General features: G+C 56.4%; 1 protein-coding gene across 1 annotated transcript in view; it reads right to left on the bottom strand.

Annotated features, from left to right (window-relative positions):
- LOC116835817 (protein unc-13 homolog A-like) overlaps nt 1-26,014 on the bottom strand; it is a 133,726-nt gene that overhangs the window by 45,761 nt on the left and 61,951 nt on the right. The window contains 16 exon segments of the mRNA XM_032798978.2: nt 1,226-1,376; nt 3,168-3,189; nt 4,360-4,417; nt 4,420-4,448; nt 4,451-4,502; nt 5,085-5,200; nt 6,223-6,392; nt 7,369-7,510; nt 8,660-8,887; nt 9,167-9,386; nt 9,979-10,050; nt 10,752-10,757; nt 14,967-15,045; nt 17,291-17,340; nt 19,257-19,356; nt 24,100-24,609. Of these exon segments, the coding sequence (XP_032654869.1) occupies nt 1,226-1,376; nt 3,168-3,189; nt 4,360-4,417; nt 4,420-4,448; nt 4,451-4,502; nt 5,085-5,200; nt 6,223-6,392; nt 7,369-7,510; nt 8,660-8,887; nt 9,167-9,386; nt 9,979-10,050; nt 10,752-10,757; nt 14,967-15,045; nt 17,291-17,340; nt 19,257-19,356; nt 24,100-24,609 (2,005 nt within the window).

Genomic DNA, 26,014 nt, shown 5'->3' with positions numbered 1-26,014 from the left:
CTGGGAAAGGGACTGAGCCTGCTTCCACAGCCACACGCTCAGCACGGACATGGGCTGCCAGGCTGGGCAAGGGACTGAGCCTGCTTCCACAGCCACACGCTCAGCACGGACACGGGCTGCCAGACTGGGAAAGGGACTGAGCCTGCTTCCACAGCCACACGCTCAGCACGGACACGGGCTGCCAGGCTGGTTTCCTGCTGGGATGCTGCCCCAGTGCCGTTTGCAAGGTCTCTCTGTGGGGGGAAGAGATTTGCTAGCGGGGACTTTATGGGGTTATTCCAGGATTGCACCGGGTGAACAGAGATCAAGAATTGGACCCTCATTTTTAACTCAACTAACTAACTAAAACAATGAGAAGTCCGGGGGCGCCTTAAAGACTAGCAGATGTATTATAAATATCTTATTATTATATATATTGTATTATAATTATAACACCCTAATAAATCTGTTAGTCTTTAAGGTGCCACTGGACTCCTCCATGTTTGGTGGATACAGACTAACATGGCTCCCCGCTGATACCTGGTAACTAACTAACTTACCTTTAACATGTTAATCTGTCACCTTTAGAAACTTTCCCGGTTTTAGCTTCCAGTCCCATGTCCCAGTCCCGCCAACACTTAACATACTTTCTTTTACACCCGTGAGTATTCCCCTGAACTCCCCTGGGCTGGTCAACATGAGAACAGTCAAACAGTCTTTGCAGGATCAGGGCCAAAATGCAAATCTCTCCGAAGTTTGTCCGAACCAGACGGGCAGTGGGGAGTCGGGGGTTCTACAGAGTTTGCTCTGAATTCAGGTTTCACCAAGAACTACCAGGGCCGTGCAAAAGTCACACCAGATTTTGGTGAAAGCATTCGGGATTTCTCTGTGGGCAACTGCCCGCCTGCCAAGATTTGCTTTCTGCTGGTGGGTGGGGAGGTTTTTGGCATCAAAAGTGTGAGTTTTTATATATGATTTCATTGCGATTTCCACCAGTGGTCAAAAATGGGCCAGATTTCCCTCAAAACTTCCAATGCTTTTTTAAAAGCAAAGTTTTACCCTTTTAGGTAAAACAGTTGCAAATTTGCCAAGACAAACGGGAGGGTTTTCAAAGTGGCAATCAAGCGGGGAGCACTTGCTCTTTGGTGGTGATGTTTTTGCACGGGTCCTTCTACTCCGCTCCCCTCCCAACGAGTGCCGAGAAGAGAGAAATAGGAAGGAGAGTTCTACGCACCATAGGACTTACCCCGAAATTGGAAGCAGCAAAGCGGTCTGAGGCAGACACGTTGGTGGAGGCAGTGGTGTGGGCATAGTATGCGTTGATGTTGGCTAGAAGGGTGCTCATCACGGCCGGCACCCCAGGACACATGTATTTGGAGGACAGGCAAGCAAAGTGGCTGAAAGAGAAGAGATGACAGGTTGCAAGGCCTGCAGAGTCCGGGGCCGTGCGTGAGGGCCGGGATGCTGCAGTTATGGGACATGCTGCACGATGGGTCTGGTGTGGTCTGGGTGGGAGAGCAGGGTAGGCAGAGTGCATTGTGCGGGGGAAGGCCGTGGGATGTAGGATGTGTATGTTCTGCGTGGTAGGTGTGCTTTGTAGATCATGGGCCCTGTGTGTTGGAAGGGGCTGCTGTGTGTGCACCTGTGCGCAGTGTGGGTTGTGAAGCAAGTGTGTCAGCAGGGGATAGTATGTAGTGTGTTCATCTGTTTATGTATGCATGGCGTGTGGCTTGTAGAATGGGTGTGTGTAGGGGGTGGTTTGGATTGTGTGGCGGTGTGTGAAGGGTGTGCGAGGTGTGTGTATGTGTGTGTGTGAAAAGGGGTGTGCACGTGTGCAAAGAATAGATGTGTGTGCACATGCAGGACTTGTGTATGTGAGGTGTGCATGTGGGTCCGGTGCAGTTGTGTGTTGTGTGTGCTGTGTGAGTGCAGAGTGTGTGCTATGTGTGAAGAGTGATTTCCGTGTGGTAGTGGTGTGCAGTGTGCACGTGTGTGTTGGGTGTTTGCAGATGTGTGTGTGTGTGCGCGGACGCCGGGTGGTACAGTGTCGCGTACAGTGCATGGTGGGTGTGTGCATGTTGCGATAGGGTGGCTTGTGTCGATAGGGTGTATTGATGTTGCGTAGTGTGTGTGCTTGTGCAGTGTGTGTTAGGTCGTGGTTTGTGGCAGGTGTGTTGTGTGTACAGCGTGTGAATGAGTGCATGTGGCAGTATGTGTGCTGATTTTCAGTGTGTGTATGTGGAGTAGGATAGTTGCTGTGAGGGTATGGGTGTGTGGTGTGTGTGGTAGGGCATGCATGTGCAGTGTTTGTATAGGGTGATGTCTTGTGGTGCAGTGTGTGTAGGCGTGTGCAGTCGTGTGTATGGTGATAGTGTGACATGTGTAGGGCGTGACGTTGCGTGTTGTAGGCCTGTGTGTGACATGCGTCTGCCAGTGATGTGTCTAGGCCATGTGTTGTGCACTGGTCTGCAAGCGTGTGTAGGTGTGATCATAGGAATGTTCTCTCATGCTTTTCTTGATAATACTTGGTCTGTGCCGCCGTGTCTAGCGCCTTCTGGCTACTGTGTCTATGGCAAGCGCGGCCCAGCTGATGCTCTGTCTCCTAGCAACTGTGCTTGGGCCCCTCCTTGAAAGGTGCCACTGAAGGTGCTGGGACAAAAGATGATCAGGTGGACCTCTGGGGGTGAGGGTTGAGCGAGAAGAGGGTGGAGGGCGGTGTGGTTATGTCTGGAGTGGCTGAAGGGCAGACGTTGGGGATTCTGGCTCCCACTGCCACCGAATGGCTCGGCGAGGGGGTCTGGTTCGCTGTATCTCAAGCTCTGTTTTAGCCCTGTGTGTGACGATGGGGACTGGTCTAAATGTTGTCTCTGAATCTGTGTTGGTGCCTCAGTGTTCCTAGGGAGTTCTTAAGTATCGGGTGGTGGGTAGGGTGTGTGATTGCTACGGGAGGGGCAGTGCCCCTACTGCAGGCTGCTGCCTCCTGCACTGATCGGCCCTGGGCCCTCTCTAAGTGCCAGCTGAAAGTGTTGGAGGCACAAAGGTCTAGGTGACCCCTGGCGGGAAAGGAGCGCAGAGAGGAGGGGGCTGGGGGAGTTTTAGTCGTACTGCTGGGAAGGAGTGCAGTGCGACTTGGGGTATCGGATCCACTGCCCCAGAATGGACGCCCGAGGGTTGGTCGCTGTATCTACAAAGCTTGTTTTAGACTCTGTTCTGTATGAATAACCTTGTTTTGCTGGCTGAGAGTCCGTCTGCTGCTAAGTGGGGGTGGCGACCTGTGCTTCCCCAGGACCCGCCTGGGTGCTCGTGTGGAAGCCCCGGAGGGGCAGAGGATGCTGATGCTCCAGGAGAGCCAGGGGTGAAGACGTGTAGCTTCCTTGCCTTGAATAGGTCTGCCAAGGGAGAGAGGCTCCCCAAGTGTGACTTGCTTGTGGGGAGCAGTTCCAGAGCTACGCCTCGGGGACTCCGTGACACTGTTCTGTTGAATAAACCTCTGTTTACCTGCTGGCTGAGAGTACGTCTGACTGCAAGGGGGTGCAGGACCCCTGTGGCTTCCCCAGGACCCGCTGGGAACGGACACTCGCTGTCGGAAGCTGTGAAGGCCGGGTGCTGAATGTGCCCAGGAGGAGACCAGGAGGTGAAGATCGTGTGAGCTTTGCCCTGAACAGTCTCGCCTCAGGGAGAGGGGTTCCCCAGTCTGGCCTTGGCTTAGGTGGGTAGAGCAGTTCCAGAGCCATCGACCCCAGGGACTCCGTGACTAATAGGTGTCATGTGCTGTGTGTCCTGCGTGTTGTGTACGGGGGTGCGTGTGCGTGTGTTTGTAGGCGGACATAGTGTGTGCGTCGTGTGTAGATGTGTGGTGTGTTTGAATGTGTATGTTTTGGGAGCAGACTGAGCCCCTGCACCTTATCTCTTAAAACAGAACCAATTGCCTCGAAGGTGGCGTGCACCTCTCCCTGCCCATTGGACCCTAAGCAGCCAGGCGCGAGGGGGAACACTGCGGGTCGCATGTGTCCTTGTCTGAACGCTGACTCCTCCTGCACCCGCACCCTGGCCTGGACTAACGCAAACCTCTTGCACCGCCCCCAACCAATGTGCGGGAAAGCAAGTGGACATCAGTATCCAGGGCTCTTGAGATGGGGAATCCAGAGGGGAAATTCGACCATAAGCATTTCTCCCCTCCCAGGCAACAGGGCACAGCGGCGTCAATCACTTCAACTCATTGACTTCAAGGGGAGCTGCCCCTGGTACACCCAGTCCAGAGGATCTGGCCCTGTATCTTCTAACGCCTTGCCCTGTGTTCACTTAAACCCCTTCAAAACAAAGAGGTGAGCAAACAATGGGAGAAGACCGCACGTCAGGCCTGGTAGAAATGGATTCCACTTCCGTATCTCATGGCGAACTCAGTTCCACTATCTCCTGAAGCCGTCTCGTCGAAAGTCCAACCTTCCAGGCGTCGTCCCCCTTGGCCTCGGGATCTTCACCACCCCGTTGTTCTGTATGTCCGTCACGAAGTGGAAGAGGTTCTAATGCACAGGACAGAAGAGAGCCCTCAGGGTCACTGCTAGGAAGGACGCCAACTGGAGAATCAGTGCGAGTGGGTCTGGGGAGGGATTATAACGCTGCTGTGTGTATCAGAGGCCCAGCACTGCTGAGCTGACTCTATAAATGGAGAGCTCAGTTCTCTGGCACCCTGGTAAGCATCTGCACCAGGGAAAGTGACTGCAAGAACACTGCCTGATTGGCACAGGTGCACCCGGTGCTGCGGTGGAGACTTGGGCTGTAGCTGGGAGTGGGCAGGGATACTCAGATCCAGGGGCAGGGGAACAGATGCCCTAGGAAGACAGGTCCACTAGCCCTGGAGACCAAGATCCCTACGCGGTCCCTCTGAATCCCGGGTGAGGCATGCTGGCATGGGGCAGTGTGTGGCAGAATCAATACCCCTGCTGTGCCCGCTCTGGCGAGGAGGGGGGCCCTTCCCTCTCTGGGGCTCCCAGACCAGGCCATGCAAATTCACTTAAAACTTTAAGACACTTTAAAACCAGCATTCTGACGATAAAAGGCAGCAGGGTGGGGTGGAAGCAGTGAGACCCTGGGGCATGGCTCACCTCGTGCAGGCAGGTGTACTGCACATGGTACGGTGCCACCTTCTCCTCTCCCTTTATCTCCACGCTGATGTGCAGTCGGATGGCCCCGGACACGGCCGACTTGTCTGTCCGCTTGTCTGAGGACAGGAGAGCAGGAAGCAGAGGAAGCATTAGCTCACTGATGGCCCTTTTACAACTGCAAAAGGCAAAGCTGGCTTCAGGGGGGTACTGCCTGGGCCTGGCCTGTAGGATGGCTGGGTTCAATGCCCGCTATGACCTGGGGCAAAGCACTGGCTTCAGCTCCTGTTTGTAACAGGAGATAACCCTCTTCCCTTGGTCTACTCAGCTGTAGCTCTCCGGGATGAGGACTATCTCTAGCTATGTGTACGCACGGTTCCTGTAGGTGGTATCATATCACAAACAACAATGAATTTTGGCACATCCATCATGTCTGGGCTCCTGCGTCCAGTTGAAGAAGGATGGAGCAGGTGCTGAGAAGGGCTCCTAGAGTGATCAGGGGAATGCAGGGCCTACCTCATGGGAGGAGACAAGAACCTGCCTTGTGTAGTCCGGCAGAATAAGGGCTGGAAGGGGGTCTGATTGCTTTCGATTCATACATGGGAGTGCAGGGGACGCCAGAGAGGGAGAGAAATGAAAGGACAGCACTGGCAGAAGAAGGAACAGGGATAAATCTGGCCAGGGACAAACACAGGCTGGAAAGGAGATGCAGGTTTCTAACCACCAGAGGAGAAAGGCTCTGGAGCAGCCTCCCCAGAGGAGCTTTGGGGACAAACGATCTAGCTGGGTTGAGGATGGAGCGTGATGTGTGTTGGAGCAGGATTATCAGCCGGAGCTGCCTGCGCTAGCAGGGACTGGGATCCGGGGCCCAGAAGGTCCCTGCCAGCCCTGTGCCCTCTGTCCAATGATGCAGTAACAAATACATACAATACAACGACATATCAGCCGTGTAAATGATAAATAGCGACAACACACTCTGACTCGCTAACTCTGAAAAGCTTTTCAACCTTGTTTGCACGGAAATTGCTACGTACTGCAGAGTCGCATCCAGTGGAGTCAAGGGCAGCGGGTCACTGACTGCTGCGGGGGCTGGAGTGGGCCCTAGAGTTGTATATTGACTGTGCTGGGGACAGGGAATTACCTAGGTTGTACCAGACATCCATCTCCCCGCTCAGCGTCCGGACCTCTATGATCGTCTGGCCCAGAAAGTCGTCGGATTCTCTCTTAAAGCGCTGCTTGACACGGGACTTGATATCGTCGTCCTCGTCCCAGACCCGCACCTTGATCCGATCGGAGGAGTTATGGCATTCGCTGGGGACAGAAAAATTCCCAGAGCAATGCCATGAACCAGGTTAGCCTCCAGGAAGGGGGCGTTCCTAGCAAAGAACCCCCTGGCCATGCCCCAGCAAAACCCAGCTATTCACCTGAGAGCTCCCTCTGACCCTTGCAGTCCTATCGCAAAAGGCTCCTGCGAGTGCTGGGGGTGGGTAACTGCCCCTGGACCAGCATCCTCTAAGCCTGCAATTTGCCACCGTTGACAGACAGTGCTGGCATGCGGACGCACTTTTTAATTCCCTCATGGCCCATGCACCGGGCTTAAGTGGGACTTAAGTGGTGCATGGACCTTGTGCAGGTTTTGTATATAGGGGTGACCCGTCCAACTTCAATCCTGACCCAGGAGACCTGGAATTCAGCCTCCTTGTGTGTCCGGCAGAGAGCGCTAGCATGAAGCTCAGGAGACACAAGGGTCTCCTGCAGGAAGGGTGGGAAGATCAAGCATTCAGGTAGCATGAAGCCACAGGACCTACAGCCATAGGCTGGCCAATCCTTCCAGTGCTGTAATGTCCTGGGGGAGAGGCTGTCCCCTCCAAATTCCTAACCAGGATTTGGAAACAACCAGGAGAAACTGACCCTCAGAGAAAATCCATCCCAGATATAGTGAGCCCAGTGCACATCAGGAGTCAGCGGGTGTGGGGGGGCGGTATGTCTACACAGCACACTACTAACGCCCCTGCTCTGACTCTGATTTCAGCCCACGCCCTTCTTCGGGCCGCACACAAATCAGTTTGACTCAGGTCAGCAGGCGCTCTGGGCCCAGGTCCGAGGACGGGGTTTGGGACAGAGCCTAAAACCCACTGTGACTTGGCCCAGGTCCTGTTACTGTGCAGTGTGGACGCAAATCAAGCTGCAGACCTGGGTGACTGAGAAGAAGGAACAAGCAGACCCGCATGCGCCAGGGGAGCCCTGGGGACTAGAGAGGCTGGGCTAGGAGTAGGATGTAACTTACAAATGGAAATTCTCCTCCCAGACCGGATTTAGATTTCCATAGATCGTTTTAGTCCTTTTTTTCGTCTTTCCAACCTGGACAGTAACATACGGGTCACTGGAGCCTGTCTTATCCTTTGCCTGCAGGCCCTGGGCACAGACAACTATAACACAACACACACCCCATTCGCACAGAGGCACAAATGTTTATATGCACACACACGGCACCACGCACCAGCCAGCCCCACAGAGACACAATACACACACAACAGAGAGAACAGATAAAAACAGGAATCAATGGCAGATACAGAACAACTGGGCAACAAGCGATTTTCAAATCAGCCAGCGCTCGAAAGAGGAGCCTGACTTGGCTTGGGATCCATTGCAAGGGCTGAATCCAGGCATCCAGCTGGATTGGTGTGGGATCTAATGGGAATTCACTTCCTTTTGCCAAAAGCCGCACGGGAGACATGTTTCTGGGCTCCCAAAGGGAGAAAAGTGCCCGGTTAATTTCCTCTCAGCTGCTTGCACCTGGCACAGTCTCTGCAATGGGCTAATGAGAGCAGAAGAATATCTACCCCTCGATGCACGAGGGACCTGACCTATCCTGCTGCGAGATCCCCAGCAGAGGACAAAGCTGGGCTCCAGAGATATGCACACAGAGCCCTGGGAGTTGAGAGCCTCATTAACAGGGAGCTGCAGCCCAAGCAGACTTCAGGTCCCAGCATGCAATGCTCTGTCCTTAGCCAATTTCGAGCGGATCAAGGCAACGCACAGCATGCCCTGCAGCAGAGCAGTAACTAGGGATTTTTGCTCCCTAGGCAAGGGACAGGAGCGGCACATCTGGGTCTTTCGGTGGGTTCCTCTCGGAGGGAAGGACCTGGTGATGAATTTCCGCTGCAGAGCTGGACGTGCCGCCCCTCTCCTTTGCTGATGACCGGCGGCAATTTGGTGGCGGGTCCCTCAGTCCCTCTCGGAAGAAAGGACTTGCTGCTGAATTGCCGCCGAATGAGAGACTTTCTGCGCCCCTCACCTTCCACGCCCAAGGCAAGTGCGTCACTCGCCTTGCCCTCATTATGGCACTGCCCAGCAGCAATACAGCTGAGAGTGCCTGGCCCAGCGTTCAGAGGGTGGCACGGTGTCCCCATGATGTGGTGCTGGACGGTGCCAGCTCCAGCGTCATCACGGTGGGATGGGGACATCCAGAGATCTCCAGGGGGCTGCAGGTTCTACTCCCCTCCCCCTCTGTCAGTGTTCACTCAGGGGTGCGTGTCCAGAGCTGGCAGGGCACGTCAGCCTGGCCCTGCCCCTACCTGTGATGCTGATCTTGGCCGACCACTTGGAGGTGCCATCCAGCACGCTCTGCTTCACGGCCTTCATCTGCTGGGTGTGGGTGGCTTTGGAGACAGCAAAGATCTCTTGGATCAGCTCGAAGATCTCCGGCTTGTTCCGCTCCCGGATCTTCATGCGGTCCTTCAGCACCATGATGATGTTCTGGGTCCGGTCCTCCGCCCCATGCTTGGAGCTCTTCTCGGCCGCTCCTGGGGGCGATTGGGAGGGGAGATTCTGGGACAGACTGCCTTTGGGGACCACTTGCACTGGGGTGGCCCCCTGCCAAGCATTCATTCCGTGCTGGCATTAAAGAGTTAACAGGGGTATGTAAGACCCCCCGTTCTGGCCCCCTGCATGGGGGTCTGTAAGACATCAAAGGCATGCAGAAGGCTTAGGATTTGTGCTCCTAAATCACTTAGGGTCTGTTGACAACCCCCCACTCCAATATCCTTAGATGCCAAAGGAAGAGAGAGGCTGCGCCCCCTTACTCTGTAGGCAGTCTGCGTTCAGCAGGTCTTGGCACTTCTCATGGCACTTCACCCCGCACTCCGTACAGCGCATGCCCTGCCGGGCGATGCCCCACAGCAGCCCCTCGCATTCGTAGCAGTACGTGGGGGTGGTGGCGGTCCACACCTCGAAGTTGTGGGGAGTCGTGGAGGAGATGGGGTAGATTAAGGCTTGAAGGGTCTTCTTGTAAACATGGTTTTTCTAAGCAAAGAAATGAGGCAGGGGAAAGGAAAAACGCTCACACCATCCAGGCTCTTGTCTGAGTGGGGCAGGGCTGCTCCCAGCCAGCGAAAGACCCCCAGAGATGGGGCTTATAGACACAGTGTTCTCCATCCCTCCAGTACTGGGCATGCAGACCTTCCCCTGTCACTGACTTGCGGCCAGCTCTGGGGTGGGACGTAGCCGATGCTTAATAGTGCTCAGCAATGGGATGGGCATGAAGGACACCAGAGCAAGTGGGCAGAATGCAATGACCTTCCTTGGGATTAGCCCAGTTCATACCCCAGCTGGGAAAGCTTTAACAACCATGAGCAGGCTGGTTATTTTTTTCCTCTCTGAGAGATGACACCTCTCACGGCACAGAGCCCCTGGTAACCACCCTGGTTCAGAGCTGACTCAGGAACAAGTAATCTCATCTTCACCGCTTCCCTGCAGCACCCGTCTCTTCCTTGGCAGGCCCCCGTCTCACGGATGACACCCCCCCCCCCGACCCCGCTTTGCTTGTGCAGTCTGACAGGCTCGGTGTCTGGAGCCTGCGACAGCAGAGTCAAGGATGCCGAGGGGTGGCACTTACTAGCTCTTCATTGTTTAAGGTGCTTGATGCTAGTGCTGACGTGATTCCGGCTTTCCTGGACTGGACCAGCGACTGTTGGAGCGAAACAGAACCAAACAGCTGTATCAGCGGGGAGGAGTCACAGCCAGCCCCGCTCCCCAGCCGGTGGGTTTTTAAAAGCACAGGTCTCAAGGCCAGATGCCCAGCTCCTCATTGTGGTGGAAACCACAGCATCTCCAGAATGTCTCTAGGGACATGCCCCAGCCCGGGCCCAATGGCCAAAGTACTCAGCAGGCCAGTGGGACGCATTCAGACATGGTCCTGGGTGCTGCTGCAGCAGGGGGTGGATGAAATGACTAGCACGCCAAGGCCACGAGCCTTTGGGCATCTGGGCCAAAGCCTGGGCAGGGAAACGGGGGTTCAGGATTAGTCACATGGTAGCTACCAAAGCAGGACAACCCTTCAAGCCCAGAGCCCTCATCTCTGACAACAGGGAAGCTCCTCAATGCCAGGTGAAAGACACCTGCCTGGCCCCCAACTCAGGCGGCCCTCACAGCATGTGGCCAGACAGGACCCAGTTCACCAGCCCACGCTGGCCTCAATTTCATCCCCATTCAAACAGTTTGGGGTGGTCTTGACTTGATCTCCAGATCCTCCTCCCCGCCCCCAATCTACAATTCTCTGCCGCGGGAGCTGTTCATGAGCCCAGCCATTTATATTAAAGCCCCGAATACTTTCTGCAAGAAACAGGACCAGGGAGGAAAATCAGGTGCGAGAAACAACGCAGGACTCACCATAGCCTGCGAAGGAGCCCAGAGCCAGAGGGATGGAAAGCAAAAGACAGTTATATCAACCCTTTCACGCAGGGAAGTCAAGTCCCACTTCTCTCCTCCCTGTCATAGGGAGTTGATGAGGAAACAGACGGCACCAAACACTAACCCACTTCTGCACAGCTCTCTGTTGCTGTTTCCCACTCTCAGCCAGGAGCTGGAACTAGCTGCATTCTGTACCTCAGGTATTGCAGGGACTCCCCAGCCCCTCAGGGGTTCAGGGCAGCTGAGCGTGGGCATAATAAAATAAGGCATGGACCAGAGGAAGCAGGTTTAAGATTCAGGTATGGCTCTGAGCCAGTGATAGGGGTTGGCGGGGGCAGGGGCGGGCTCTCTGCCACTGCTTTGGAGCAACAGCAGATTTTTCTGTCTGAGAAGAGAGGATGCACGGTTCCATCTGTATTCATCTGGGCACAGCCGCCGGGCAGGGCCAACTTGCTTCTTGGGCATGTAGTGCCTGATCTGAAGCTCAGTGGAGTCAGTGGGAATCTTTCTACAGGGTTTAAGGGGTCACCCAAGGAAGGGAGCCCGGCTGCTAGAGAGATAAAACTGTCCATGGTGGATGCGGATAAAATGCATCCCAGTGCAGCAAGTCACCAGGAGTCACAACCACGGGGCATCTTCCCTGCTGTCCGTATCCCCCTATACCTACTACAGCCCAGTGCTGACACCTTCCCTTCATCACCCAACCCAGGATCGCTCCAGCACCAACACAGAGAGACAAACACAACACTCAGCGCAGGGGCATCAGCAGCGGCTTGCCCTCCTGGGGCCAGGGGAGAGAAGCACGTGGGCACCACGCAGACAAGGCAGCAAAGGAACAAGGCGAGGCAGCTGGGGTGGAGAGAAACACGAGGACAACAGAATCCCTGGGGTGGGGTGCAGAGCACAACCCCAACCAATGGATTGAAGATGGGGAGGGGAAGGCAAAGGGGGAGCCTAGGTGAGAAGGCTAGAAGGGGTCCAGTTTCAAATTTTGCCCTTCGTCACCAGTGAAAATAGCACCAAGCAGGCTGCGTGTTACGTGTGGGGTCTGCATGGAGGGGAGATTGACCGGGGCTGGGTGAGCCTTGCCACTGCAATATGCTGTGAATTACAGCAGTGCACGTAACGGTACATAGTCTGTGAATTATGGGAGGGTGGCACATGCAGTGGCTTATATCCTATGGATTACTCGGCTGCAGCAGTGCCCAGGCTAGTCAGTAGATTTACAGCAAAGCATATGTAGCAGCGTATAGTCTGTGAATTACAGGAGTGTGCTGGTCAGAGAAGTTAATTACAGGAATACACTGGGTGTGAGGGTATATCCTGTTCCTTACGGGCGTGTGTGTATTGTATATTGTAGCGTATACGGCTTGCTCTAATGGCATGGAGAGTCTGAGTTATGGGACTGTGCCCCATAAAGTGGAATAGACTCTGTGAATTATGAGAGTGTCCTGAATGCAGCAGAATATGGAGAGACCTGCAGGAATGTGCTGGATGGTGCTGTCTGTGTGCTGCGAGTTAGGAGAGTGCACTGGGTGGTGCTGTCTATGTGCTGTGAATTACAGGAATGTGCTGGATGGTGCCGTCTATGTGCTGCGAGTTAGGAGAATGCGCTCGATGGTGCCGTCTACGTACTGGGAATTACGGAAATACACTGGATGGTGCCGTCTATGTGCTGTGAATTAGGGGAATGCGCTGGATGGTGCTGTCTATGTGCAGTGAATTAGGGGAATGCGCTGGGTGGTGTTGTCTATGTGCTGTGAATTAGGGGAATGCGCTGGGTGGTGCCGTCTACATGCTGTGACTTAGGGCAATGCGCTCGATGGTGCCATCTAAGTACTGGGAATTATGGGACTGTGCTGGACGGTGCCGTCTATGTGCTGTGAATTAGGGGAATGCGCTGGGTGGTGCTGTCTACATGCTGTGAATTACAGAAATACACTGGATGGTGCCATCTACATGCTGTGAATTACGGAAATACATTGGATGGTGCCGTCTATGTGCTATGAATTAGGGGAATGCACAGGGTGGTGCTGTCTTATGTGCTGTGAATTAGGGGAATGCACTGGGTGGTGCTGTCTATGTGCTGTGAATTAGGGCAATGCACTGGATGGTGCAGTCTATGTGCTGTGAATTAGGGCAATGTGCCGGGTGGTGCCGTCTATGTACTGTGAATTAGGGCAATGTGCCATCTATGTGCAGTGAATTAGGGGAATGCGCTGGATGGTGCTGTCTGTGTGCTGTGAATTAGGGGAACGCGCTGAGTGGTGCTGTCTATGTGCTGTGAATTAGGGGAATGCGCTGGGTGGTGCCGTCTATGTGCTGTGAATTAGGGCAATGTCCTGGATGGTGCCGTTTATATGCTGGGAATCACGGGAATGCATTGGATGCTGCTGGGAAGATTTCCACTGCCCTTGTGAAGGGATCTGGGAACAAAACTAGAAACCAAATGTTGCCACAGGACTCGGACTGATGCCCTGCATTGGACAAGGCCCCTAGAAGCTCTGTTAAAGAGACAGCACCCTTTGGAACAGTGACCTCATCCGCACTCTCCGAGCAGGCTGACTTATTCCCTAGGAGCCCGCAGGGCTGGGGTGCAGACCCCCACTGGCCAGCTCTGCGGAGCTAACGGCCAACTTCCTGCAAGGGCAGCAAGTGACACTCCCAACAAGGGAGTCCCTGGGAGTCCCAGAAATGTCTGACTGGAAGGGACCTGGAGAGGTCACCCCTGTGCAGGCAGGACCATGTGAACCTAGACCAGCCTGAAAGGGGTTTGTCCAGCCTGGTTGTAAAAACCTCAGTGAGCCATAATGCAGTGTGAACAAGGAACAGAGGTGGGCCCAGGCCGGGATGCCTGATCCAACCCTGCTCCAGCTCCCCGCTCAGCCTCATCTCCTCGCCAAGTCACTTCACTTCCTGGCTTTCTCTCCGCTGATGTTTGAGACTGTCAGGATTTCTCCTGCCTTCTCCATGTCTTGGGTCTCCCCCAGCAATTTGTACACACTTACTCAGACAGCATCTGGAGGGCAGAGTCTCCGAGGAGGCCTTTGCTCTGCTGGATGCCCCTATCGGCAGGCCCAGCTGCCGCACAGAGACTAATGTCTGAATGGAGTCACCGAAGTCAGCAGCCGAGCTCCCCTGGACTTCGCCAGGGCCTGGGTTTCGCCCATCTTAGCACGCCAACAAAGGGCTCCAGTGGGTCAGCATTGGGGAGGGGGCCCGGCGGGCAGTCCAGCAGTGGGGCTGCTGCTAGGTTTTCGCACGCTTGTTCCGTGCTTGGAGGGGCCTATGCTATCCATGTGGCCAGGGAGTGACGCCTGCTTGGAGACCTGGCTCCAGTGCCGCACACCCACCCTGCCAGGAATCAGGGCCTGCAGCAGAGCCAACCCGCAGGTAGCCCAGCCAGGGCGGTTCTCTGTATCGGCTGCCTGATGGGGGAAAGAGGCAGCAGACCGACCCTTAAGCCCAGCAGCTGTTCAGTGGCTGCCTTGAACACAGACCTGCTCATGCCTTGCCTCACCCTCGGTAACCCAGTCCTGACCCTCAGCTCCAGGTCTGACCGCAGCTCTGACGCTGGGCTCTGATGCCTTGCTACCGACTCCCAATCTAACCACCTGCCCTGACTCCTGCTCCAAGTATCACGCGTGCCTGCCACACCCCAGTCCTGTGCCCCTCCCTGCCCTGTGTTCCAGAAGCCTCTCGGGGGGAGCTTGCTGGGGCTCGGTGGAGGGTTTGGGCCGGGCGAGGGAGGGAAGGACAGGGCAGGTGATGCAAAGGGTGCTCTCTCTTTAACTCGGAAGAGCAGGAGCTCACCAGATCGCTGACTAGTGGGAGGGATTTGCGTCCAGGCTTAATATCAGGCATGCTGTCAATGCAACGCAGAAACTTTACCGCCGCTCCCCTGTGTTAGAACCCAGCAAGCCAGCACCACAGGAAAGAGAACAGAAACACAGCCATGTTAAACGGAGTGAGCGAGGCAAGCGGGGCAAAGAGAGCCTGAGCTGGATTAAAGGAGGAGGGGGCCACTGACGGGCGAGTGGGGATGCCGCTACTGATGCTAAGAGAGGCCCCCTCCCCTGAGTGGCAGCCCCACCAGCCCTTTGGTTAACCCAGCTCGGGCCAGCTCCGCGGCTCACTCCAGCAGGAGCAGAGCAGACAAGCCAGGGAAGCCAGCGGTGTCAGGAGGAGCCTCACCAAATCGCTAACTAGGGGGATTGGCTTTCTCTTTCGTATGTCGGGCATACTGTCAATAATGATCAGACCGCCGCCAGGCCTAGAAGAGAGACAAGAGTCAGAGGGGGTGGGACAGGGAGATTGACTGAGACACCCATGCACAGAGGGGCCTGTGCTCTGCCCAGTGCCCAGCAGGTGTCCCCGGGTTGCATGCCAGGGAGATGCTCTGCGGCTACTGTGTGCCCCTGCCCTACCCGCATCCCCGCCCAGCAGGGGGGACAGCGAATGGGTTAATGTAGTGGTGGGCCCACCCCCTGCCCCAAGCCCCCTTCGAGCCACACAGCTGAAGGCCAGAAGGCACGGCCCGATCGGCCCGACGGATTTCCTGTAGCTCACAGCACCAGGTCCCACCCAGCTGCCCCCGCATTCAGCCCATCTGTTGTGCCCATTCCTGCCCAGGCTCTCCAGATCCATCCTGTCCCCGAGAGACACAGACAGAGGGGAATGGAGCAGGGTCTGCACGTCTCCCTCCCTGTCACAGAGACCCTGTAGTCGCACAGCCAGGGAGAGACCCCCAAGACCATAGCTCAGCACAGCAGCAGCTATGCAGCAGTGAAAGGGCCGGGGGTGGGAAATGGGGCTGGGCAGAGAGACCACAAACCCTGGCTGAGGGCAGGGACGATCGCTCCAAGGGCCTCACTCGGGGTTCGCTCACTCCACTGTGAACGGGGAGGGACTTACCCTGAGAAAGGGAGTTTATTCGGAGGAACAAAAACGTGAATTTCAGTAAGTTTCGGCCTTTTGTCAACGGTGGGTCCCGGAACTTTGTTCCCATGCTGGTTTCAACAGAAAATGCTGCGCTCTGGGGCTGGCTTTGGGGTTTCTGCGTCAGGGGCAGCAATTTGCTCCCACCGTGCACAGAAGCGAACAGGGAAGCAAGGTGCCCGGGAGCGGAAGATCCAGCCCCCTCGGCTCCATATGGTACAGTCTCCTTTACAGCTACAGCTGCTGTAAGTAGTTTGTGCAGAAAGTTTTCCCACTAAAAACCTCCCAGGTTTGTTGCAAGTGAAACGTTTAAGTGTCAGTTCGGATGAAATCTTGGATCTTTCCCGCCCTAAACGTCAGAACGGGCATTTCTGTCCCTAAGCAACACTCTGAAAAGTGGTTCTTTGGACTGACAGGGCTGCTTTGTTTGGGTTTTTTTAGTTTAAAGCCCGACAAAGCATTTCACGCTGCGACGCAACGTGCATTTTGCCTCATCCTGGCGTTTTGCAGGGTCACTGGACAGTTTGCCGTGGCAAGGGAATGGCTGGAAGGGGAAATGAAAAGGCTTGTTTGGGTTTGAAACCTCAGTTAGAAACTTGAAACCTCTCAGGGAAAAAACGTGTTGGTTTTCTGACCCGCTCCAATAGCTACATAGCCCAGGCCAGGAGTTCTGGAGACGCAGTGCCACCGCCTTGGGATGGGAGCCAGGGAGAACCCCAGGCCTGCCCACGTTCAGCAGCCTCGGTACAGAACACTTGCCATCCGTCACAGCTGAGCCGCGTGTCTTCTGAGGGACATGGCAGGTGGGGACTTCTCGGACTCTTTAATTCTGCGTCTCTCTACACAGATCCAGGAGAGCAGAGCTCTCTGGAAGCAGGTCTCACTGTATCTGCCATGGGGGAAGCGTGGCTGATACATCTCCCTGCCTCTCGAGGGATGGCTGGGCAGAGACCCCACTGCTGCTTCATCTCTGCCAGCGAGCCCCTAGGGAAACTCAGCCTCCTCTCCCCCTGGGAAGTCAGACATGCAGGGCCCTTCCCGAGAGGTTTGGAAGATGGGACTGTGACACGCCGCCCGGGAAGAGGACCAAACGCAGCATGTTCAGAGAGCAAAGGGCATCACATGCATCGATGCTTGGCACATCCTGGGCACTTAGAGCACAGAAGGGAGGTGGGAACCTGCTGCAACCTGCAGCACAGAGGTCGGTGACAGCCGGACACACTTGCTCTTTTCTCTTCTTCCTCAGCTTTTTCTGCCCGATTCGTTCCAGTGGAGACGAGCAGTTTGCTGGCTCGGGTGCTGCTGGGGCCTGGCAGATCTGCACTACCCTCCCGTTGCAGTAACTGACCTGTGCTCAGTGGAGCAGCCTACGGAAAAGGCCCAACTCTGAAAAACGGTTCCACTGTGGCTGTCTTGGGCTGGGGAGATGTCTCTCTTTCCATAGTGCTCCCCGCCCCACAGGGTCATTCGGTAAGGTTCATGTATCCAAGGTGTCCCCCACCCCAGCCCCCAACGCCAGGGGCTCAGGTTTCGCAGATGCCCTGGGCCGGAAGAGATTTCAGGTTTGCCCGGTTACTCACCCGCCTTTAAACCACAGCGACTTCGCCTCGCCAGATCCTTCTCCCCGGGCCTGTAGGACAGACAGACAGTCAACGCTGCTTCCCGGACATGCAGGTGAACCAGGGCAGGCAGCTAGCTGGGGCGAGCCACAAGCAGCAGATTTACTGGGGCTTCCCTATGCTGAAGAACAAGTGCTTGGAGACACACAGGGAGCGTTGAACAACAATACAAAGCGCAGCAGACACAGGGGGGCTCATGTGGGTCGAGGGACAGGGAATAAAATATATTAGAGAGTCCGGAGATGAATGAGCAAAATAACAGCTGCATTTAACCAAGAGCTAAATTCAACTAGATGAGCAGGAGAAACAAACCGCCCAGCCCTCTGGCCATGTAGATTCTAGCAAGCAGCTCTGTTGCCGAGCAGTTTGACAAAGCTGATTAACCCACTGCTGGTAGCACAGAAACTATAGAGGCCATGTGCTGGGGGAATCCGGAAGCCAACCAATTGATCAGAAAAGTTTGACTGGTCTGCTCTGTCCAGAACTTTTCTGGAAGATGTTGGCCCGGCAGAGTATATGGGATGCTGAGTATATCTGGGACGGGCTGTTGCAGAGGGATGTGGGTAGAGACCAGACATCCATGGAGGACTTTGCTTTCCCAATTAATTTTTCACTTGACAAGACTGGGAAAAAATGTGGGGCGCAGCAGAGCCTGGGGGAGAACAGAAGCAGACACCAGTGACGGCCCCTCAGTGTGGCACCCCATCCTCCCCGCACCCGCGCACGCACACACACAGCAGGATGGGCACACGCAGCGCTGGTCCAGGTTCAAGCGAACATGCTTACCTGCATGTGGGTCACCGCCCTGCCCCACGGGAAGGGGAGACGCTGCCACAAGGGCCAGGGTGGTGAACAACTGAAAAGAGAAGCAACGGGGGGGGGAATCGACGCCCCAGGGGGGCGAATCCGGAACCAAAAGAAAAAGAAAAGATGGAGGATGGAGTCTAAAAACAGAACAAAAAATGGTCAACTCAATAAAAGCGAGGGGGATGGGGGTGGGGGAGGGAGCCACGTGGACAGATCAACTTGTACATGAACCAGACACAGCCGGGACTGAGCTCTGCTGGGTCGCCTGCTGCAGCGCACCGCACTCTACCCTTCTCCTGGGGAAGAAGCCCTGCTTGGGGGCTAGGGGAATGTCTACACAGCACCTGAGCTCGCCTGAATCTGGTCAGCGCAGCTGGCAGCCGGAAGCCAGCACTGCTGGGGCTTCAGCTTGGGTAACCCAAGGCCAGCGGGGACTCCGGGTTCATCCTGGGCCCGCTAGCCCACTCCGAAGCCTGTGAGGGCTGTCGTCACGTAGCCGTGCCGCCCAGATTCAGGCCAGGTCAGGGTGGCTGGCCCATGCCCACCTTGTGCTGTGTAGACGTAGCCTGAAGTGCCACTGACTTCACTGGGAACACGCAGCTCGTCAGGGGCCAAAGGGCTGGGCAGGTGCATGCGGTGATACAGGAAGGCTCGCTCGGCTCTGCCCAAAGCCCCCTCTCCGGATTTCCCCCAGCTCCTCTACCCCCCATCTTGGCCAGCAGTCTCCAGCACTCCAAGCCGTGCACTAGCCACCCCGATACTTGCTCTGCAGGTTCTAGTTAGATGAAGAAACCTCCTGCTCCTTTCCATGGAGGGTGGCTTGGTCAGTGCTGCCCGGCTGATAGCAAGGAGGCCCTGACCCCATGACCTCTGGCAAGGGCAAATGGGAGAAGCTGGGAGACTTTCACCCTTGGTTGGGACCCACCAGGCCCAGTGAGCCAGGGCTGTACCAGGCCATGCCTTTGCTAACCCCTCCCCACAGCCCCGGGAATCGTCCCCCGTCCAATTCCAACCCAGGGCTGCAATGGCTGGGGAAAGTCATCAATCTGCCTTGTCTAAGTCCTCTTTGGACAGGTCCCTGCCCACTGCCTGCTGGCGGGGACGTGGGAGGGGCACTAACCTCTTGCAGCTGCATGCAAACTTTGTTGAATGCTTTTAGCCAGCTGGCCTTCGCTCGGGACTTGGCGTCCTGGACTTCCACGTCCTCCTGCTCTCTGTAACTGGACAGACAGGTCAGGCATTTAGTGGGGCCTCACTCAAGGACAGGGGGTCAGACCCAACCTGGGGGATGGCACCCAGCCAACGTGCACGGACACCCATGTCTGCAACTTTCCTACAGAGCCAGAGTGTTTGATGAAGACATCTGACTCCAGATGGGTCTGTGTGTGTGTGTGTGTCTTGCTTTGTGTGTGTGTGTGTCTGTCTTGCTCTCTGTGTGTATGTCTGTGTGTATGTGTGTGTGTGTCTGTCTTGCTCTCTGTGTGTATATCTCTGTGTGTGTGTGTGTGTCCATCTTGCTCTCTGTGTGTATGTTTGTGTGTATATATGTGTGTGTGTCCGTCTTACTTTTTGTTTCATTGTTTGTTTGGCCAATGTTGCATGAACGAATTATTTCCAGCTCACCAGCAGTGGGATCTTCAGCACGCCTGGAATTCACCTGGAATTAGCTAAACATCTCCGCAAAGGCAAAATGCCCTTGTCTAACCATTTTTGGCTTTGCCCTCCAGGGCATGGCACTGCTGACACAGAGTCTATGGGAAGGCTGAGAGGCAGAGGTGGCTCACCTCCCTCTGGGCTGGTAAGGGAGAACGGAGGGGAATTTAACGGGATGTGGTATCCAGAATCAGGCATGATCCAAAATTAAGCCGTTACCACAAAAAAGCGAGATGCAAAGGGAAGGGAAGAGAAGTGACTTGGCGGCAAAGCTGGGAACAGAACCCAGGAGTCCTGACTCCCAGCCTCATGCTTGCTTTGTGAGCCCTGCCCTGGGGCATCGGCATGAAAGCAGCAATAGGAATGCTCTGAAAGTTTGGAGGCTCAAGTTCAGATAAGCATCCAACCACCACGACTGCTCCTCTGAAAGGTCACTTGGCTTCTGCGCTATCCAAGCCCCTTGGAGCTGCCAAGCCAGGCTGGAAGTCTCCCTCCCAGTATCACAGTTCTTGCAGCTTCTGCATGGGCTGGGACTCAGACAGGACAGAGCTGGAGGCACAGTACTGCGGGACTTCTGCTTCTGGTCCCAGGAGACCCAGGATGTGCAGAACTGCACTCAAAATTAAGCTCCAATTCCTCCAGGAAAGGGCTGTCCAAGATTTCTGCCCAAATGCCATCCCATATCTTGAGTCATTTCATCCAGTCAAATAAGTGAACAATGCCTCAGGAGGGTTGGAGTTTGCAACCATCACTGCAAACACAGACTCCTACCACTTGAGCTGCAGAAGTAACCGTCAGGGGTAAGTAGCAGTAGTAGGTTGTTATCTTCTATGTTGACCCCCAACCCCCCTGCCCCACTGGCAGGAGACGCTGAGTGCAGAACACACACTTTACAAGCATGTTGCTTGAGGCCAGCTCTATGAGAATCATCTGAGATTCCCCATCCCTTCTTAATTTTTAATAATTCCAAAGCTCACTGTGTGCTTTTTAAAATAAGAGCTTCGGTCTGTAATTTAAACAAAGTAAGAAACCCAAGAGAGAAGTCTGTGGCTGCATCCTCTCCATTTTGGAGCAATTCTGCTCACCCAACCATAGAAAAGTAGAGCTGTTCAATATTAAAAGCAGAGACCAACATCTGTGAATTATTCACATCATTCCAGGGATGCAACCATCAAATTTCTTCATCTCTGCAACTCGGGAGGGGATGGATAGGATGGATGCAGCCTGGAAAGATAAACGCCCTCCAGAAAGTTTTCTTCCTGCTTTAATATAATACCCAGCTAATAGACTGATGCCCCTCCAGAGCCCCCATGGCTCTGATACAGGAACACCAGAGCCACACCAGGTTTATGTGACTCCAGTCCAGTGAATTCAATTCTACATTGGTTGGAAATCCCAGTGCGGCAGGAAGGCTGAACTCATGCAGCCAGTAAAGCAGCTGCTGCGGGCTCTTTGGAAAGGGTGAGTGGTTTAAAGTGAAAATTTTTCAAGGTTTAAAAAAAATTGAAGAGGCCAAAAATTGTCGGAAAGTTAGTTCCACCATCCAGAGTTGGGAACCTGAACAAAAGGGGCCTGATTTTCCAGAGGAGCTGGGCCCCCATTAACATTTGGGCCTTTCCCCTCCCATGGGAGGAACCTTCATATGGGGGCAAATTGGACCTTTTCCTTTCCAACCAAGAAGGGAGCTTTACCCGACCCTGTGGAAATGCTGGCCGGCCCATCAGTGCCTCCTTGCTGGCTCAGGAACAGCCAGACCAGGGGGATGTGAGGAAGATTTGTGCCTTAAATGAAACAAGACACCTAGCGTCTTTCCACCTGACTCTGATGGGGGTTAAAGATCCCATGATGACACTTAAAGAGAATACAGCCAAGCCCCGGCGTCGGGGTGAGCGCTCCCCTCCCAGCACCGCCAGCTGCAAGTGCACAGGTAGGCGCCACTGTTGAGCATAGGCTGCCTCTTCTGCTTGTGTGAATTTTTCATATCGTTTTCTTTGAATAGTGTGTGTGCCTCAGTTTCCCCGAGGTGGTGCATGTTGATTGGGGGGAGAGGGAAGGGTTGTTTACTCTTTGCAGAGACCCAGAGATACAGGCGTGACCAGTGCCTGGATGCCTGGGGGCCATGGACAGTCCCAGAAGACAATGCCTGGGCTTTTGGCGCCTAGCAACAAATGATGCAGGCTGGCCTAGCCTCCTTAGGAAGCCAGCCAGGTGTGAGCGGCTGGAGGACAGAAGACTGGGGAGGGGGCAAGTGGGGTAGGTAAGTGTGGGCTGCAGGAAGCAGCGAGAAGGGCTCAGAGGGTCTGGACTGACCCCACCCTGATGGATTTTGCTGTAACTTTCCGTTCTCCGTGGTAACTAAGGACTTTCTACGGTGTGTTCCAGACGTCTGACAAACCCTCCAGCTGTTACAGGGTCAGGAAGTTGGGGTGCACTGCTTCCTTTGGGGGTGCAAGCCAGGCGGACTCGCTGAGGGGAGCTCACGGCATAACCCAGGGGGGCTGAAGGCTTGGAGGTTCGGTCCCAGGAACAGTGAAGCCGAGGGGCTGACCCCGCTGGGTGTGGGACCCTGAGGGGGCTGACCCGCTGAAGGGGTCCTCCCAGGACTGTCTGAGAGCACCAGACGTGTGGACCAGGGACAGCTTGGCAGGCCCGTGACTGCTTGCAGCTCACTGATAGCGTGCCAAGGTGCAGTGCGGACCCAGGTGCAGCCCCCAGTTCCCGTTGGCTACGGCTGACTCTGCACTAGGCTTTTCCTCCCAAGCCTTTCCCCTGGGCGCTGGCAGGAGGGGGTGGCAGGCAGCATGGCTGGTCCTGTGTTATCTGCCCCCACTGGGAGAAGGTCTGGGTGCCCCGGTGGTAAAGCCATCGCTGGCTTGGGATGGAGGCACCACAGCTCCTTCTGGCTCCTGGGGACCAGATGCTGGGGCTTGCTCCAGCTGCCGCTGGCATGAAGGGAAAGGCTCCTCAGGTACCAGTGAGAGCAGGACGGGGCCCTAAGGCTGGTTCAGAACATCAGCCCAGGGCCCCTGCTCCATGCCTATGGCCCAGTCGCCGAGCAGCAGTGGGGTACGCAACAACCAGCCGGACACAGGGCACATTCATGGCAGCCACAGGTTCCCCCCAGGGCTCGTGTAGCAGTGGGCAACAATGTCTATGGAGCTCATGTCCCCACTAGTGTGCTGGGCCTCACGGGTCGCTAGCATGAGCTCCCCACGGGTCACTAGCGTGCCGGGCCCCACAGGTCGCTAGCATTCTGGGCCCCACGGGTCGCTAGCGTGAGCTCCCCACAGGTTGCTAGCATGCCAGGCCCCACGGGTCGCTAGCATGTCGGGCCTCATGGGTCACTAGCGTGTCGGGCCTCATGGGTCGCTAGCATGACGGGCCCCATGGGTCGCTAGCATGACGGGCCCCATGGGTCGCTAGCATGAGCTCCTCACGGGTCGCTAGCGTGAGCTCCCCAGGGGTCACTAGCATAAACTCCCCCCTGGTCGCTAGCGTGAGCTCTCCACGGGTCACTAGCGTGAGCTCCCCATGGGTCACTAGCGTGCTGGGCCCACAGGTCGCTAGCGTGAGCTCCCCAGGGGTCACTAGTGTGTCAGGCCCACAGGTTGCTAGCATGAGCTTCCCACAGGTCACTAACATGCCGGGCCCACGGGTAGCTAGCGTGAGCTCCCCACAAGTCACTAGCATGCTGGCCCCATGGGTCGCTAGCGTGAACTCCCCATATGTCGCTAGCTTGCTGGCCCCACGAGTCACTAGTGTGTGCTCCCCACAGGTCGCTAGCATGCTAGTCCCATGAGGCACCAGTGTTCCAGGCCCACGGGTTGCTAGCCTGAGCTCCCCACAGGTCGCTAGCAAGCTAGCCCCATGAGTCACCAGCGTGCCAGACCCACGGGTTGCTAGCCTGAGCTCCCCACAGGTCGCTAGTATGCTGGGCCCAGGGTCACTAGCCTGCTGGGCCCACAAGTCACTAGCATGAGCTCCCCATGGGTCACTAGCGTGCCAGGCCCATGGGTCGCTAGTGTGATATACACACCGTGAGTTGTCACTGCCAGCTATGGCTCATGCCCACCACGGCCGCCCAAGACCAGCACAGGGCCGGGGCACACAGGAATGCTGGCCCCACGGACACAGCACACTGCTGGTCCGAGCCCCGGGCTCTACGTTCCAGCCAGCACCAGTCCCTGCACGGCTCACCCCAGCCAGGTCCTGCTGCCTGGCCCCAGGGTGGAGGAGCACCCTAGAGACCTTACAGGAGAAACCACCACCCACCTGGGAGCCCTTCCTCCACCAGCCCCCCCCTTCCTCACCCGTCCGCTGGCTTTGGGGGCTCCGGCGCTCTCTCTGCGACTGGGGGCTCCTTCGCTGATGGCTTTTCCTGGGGGATCTCTGGAGTTTCCTCGGGGACATAAGCCGCCTTCTCTTCCTTCCTCTCCTGCTGCTGCTTCAGTGCTGGCACCTGCTGCGCCTGCAGCAGGGGCACTTGCTGCTTCACCGGTGGTTGCGGGTAGGGCTCGCGCTCCGGGGCCTTGGCCTTGTCCGCCTCCCGGTCCCGCAGCACCTCGGCCTCCACCTTGGGGTAGTCCTGCTCGTTCTCGCTGTAGTCCTCGTCCTCCTCCTCGGGGTAGAAGTCCTCCTCCCAGCGGGGCGAGTCGTCGCGGTAGCTGACGGAGCTGTGGCAGGAGTGGTAGGAGTCCCCGTCCCGCTCGTCCAGCTCCGAGCCCCGCAGGCTCTCGTTGTCGGGGTCAAAGTCGTCGCTCAGCTGGGAGCTGCCCTGGCTCAGCTCCCCGGACGAGGCGTAGCGGCTGCTCCCGGTGGGGCTGTGTGGGGCGGGTGGGGGTTGGGTGAAGGGATGAGAAAGACAGAAGAGGCTTGAAATGGGGCTTTGGGTCCGAGCCGGTTCCCCTTGCCCCGTCCAGCCGGCTGTATCCCGCGGCAGCTCGTGTGCCCTTCCCCAGGCTGCGCAGCTGAGGGGAAGCGTGCCAGGATGGGTGCCCTCACATGGGTGAGCCTGCAGTGGGGGCAGATAGGGGGAAATGTCACTGCTTTCCATTCCTGCTCCTCGGCCCCAGTACCACACCACTGGTTTGGCCCCGATCCTGGGCCTCACGGCTGGGCTGGGGAACATGGGAGGGGCTGCAATCAGGGGCTGGCCAGTTAGGCCGGGGTACCTCAGAGACCCCTTGCCCATCCTCTCAGCAGCCCCCGGGTGGCAGGCAGAGCAGACGTGCCTGGCAGCCAAGACACCCAGTGCCTACCTGGGAGCGGCGCTGCACAGGCAGCCGGGTGTTTCCCACGCCCATGGTCCCCCCCACCTCCTCCCTGCACCCCCCTATGCCGCTCCCATGTGCCCTTTCCAGCCATTCCCGCTTTTCCCCATCACTCGCTCCTCCATCATGCCCAGAAATCCCCCCCGCCATTCCCAACTCTTCCTTCTCCCCACAGTTCCTCTCTCCTGCCCTTCCTTCCTCTCTCCCTCTGCGGCACACCTGCCCACTGCCCTGCTCCTCCGCCAGCCCACCCCTGACCCGCTCCTTGGGCCTTTCCCCACAGGCCGAGCCCACTGCTCCGGGATCGAGTCAGGGGGAGGCTCCCGGGGAGGAAGGTGGAGGGGTCAGAGGGAGAAGGGGGTTGGGGAGAAGGGGGTCTGTGACAAACCAAACCATTGGACACAAGGAGGGAGAAACCCAGGGGCGATTCTCCGAGCACCGCAGCCTCCGAGCGGAGATGCTCACAGTAAGCGCATGCAGACATCGTACAGGGACACGCCTGGGGATAGGACGATACCACATCTCCGGCACCGGCAGTGGAGGGGGAGCAGGGGCAGGGGCACGCACACACTGGCACGGGTGCCCTCTGGCCGAGCCCTGCTGGAAGGGCCTGTTGCCTGGCCTGGGAGAGTGTGGGTGGTTTGGGGATAGAACTGCCGGGGGAGGTCATCCATGCTCACAGAGCTGGGACTCATCACAGAGGGGACCCAGCCAGATTGTGGCAGAGAAGGGAGGTGAAACCTCCCCACTCTGGGCTCCTCGGGACCTAGAGTCCCCCTTTCCAAACCCCACCCCCCAAGAGAGAATTTAAAGTTGCTTCTCCCATATGAGGCTCTGGGCTTCAACCCCGAGGCACCAAGGTCTCAGGATCAGGCTTCCCCGAGCAAGGGCAGGTGTCCTCAAATGCATTGCACATTCTGGGCAGTTTCCACCCCATGAGGCCTAGTGCTACCCT

This window comes from Chelonoidis abingdonii, chromosome 11, assembly GCF_003597395.2.
Source record: "Chelonoidis abingdonii isolate Lonesome George chromosome 11, CheloAbing_2.0, whole genome shotgun sequence".
In the NCBI taxonomy this organism is placed as follows: domain Eukaryota; kingdom Metazoa; phylum Chordata; order Testudines; family Testudinidae; genus Chelonoidis; species Chelonoidis abingdonii.
This window is presented reverse-complemented; position numbering and strand designations above follow the sequence as displayed.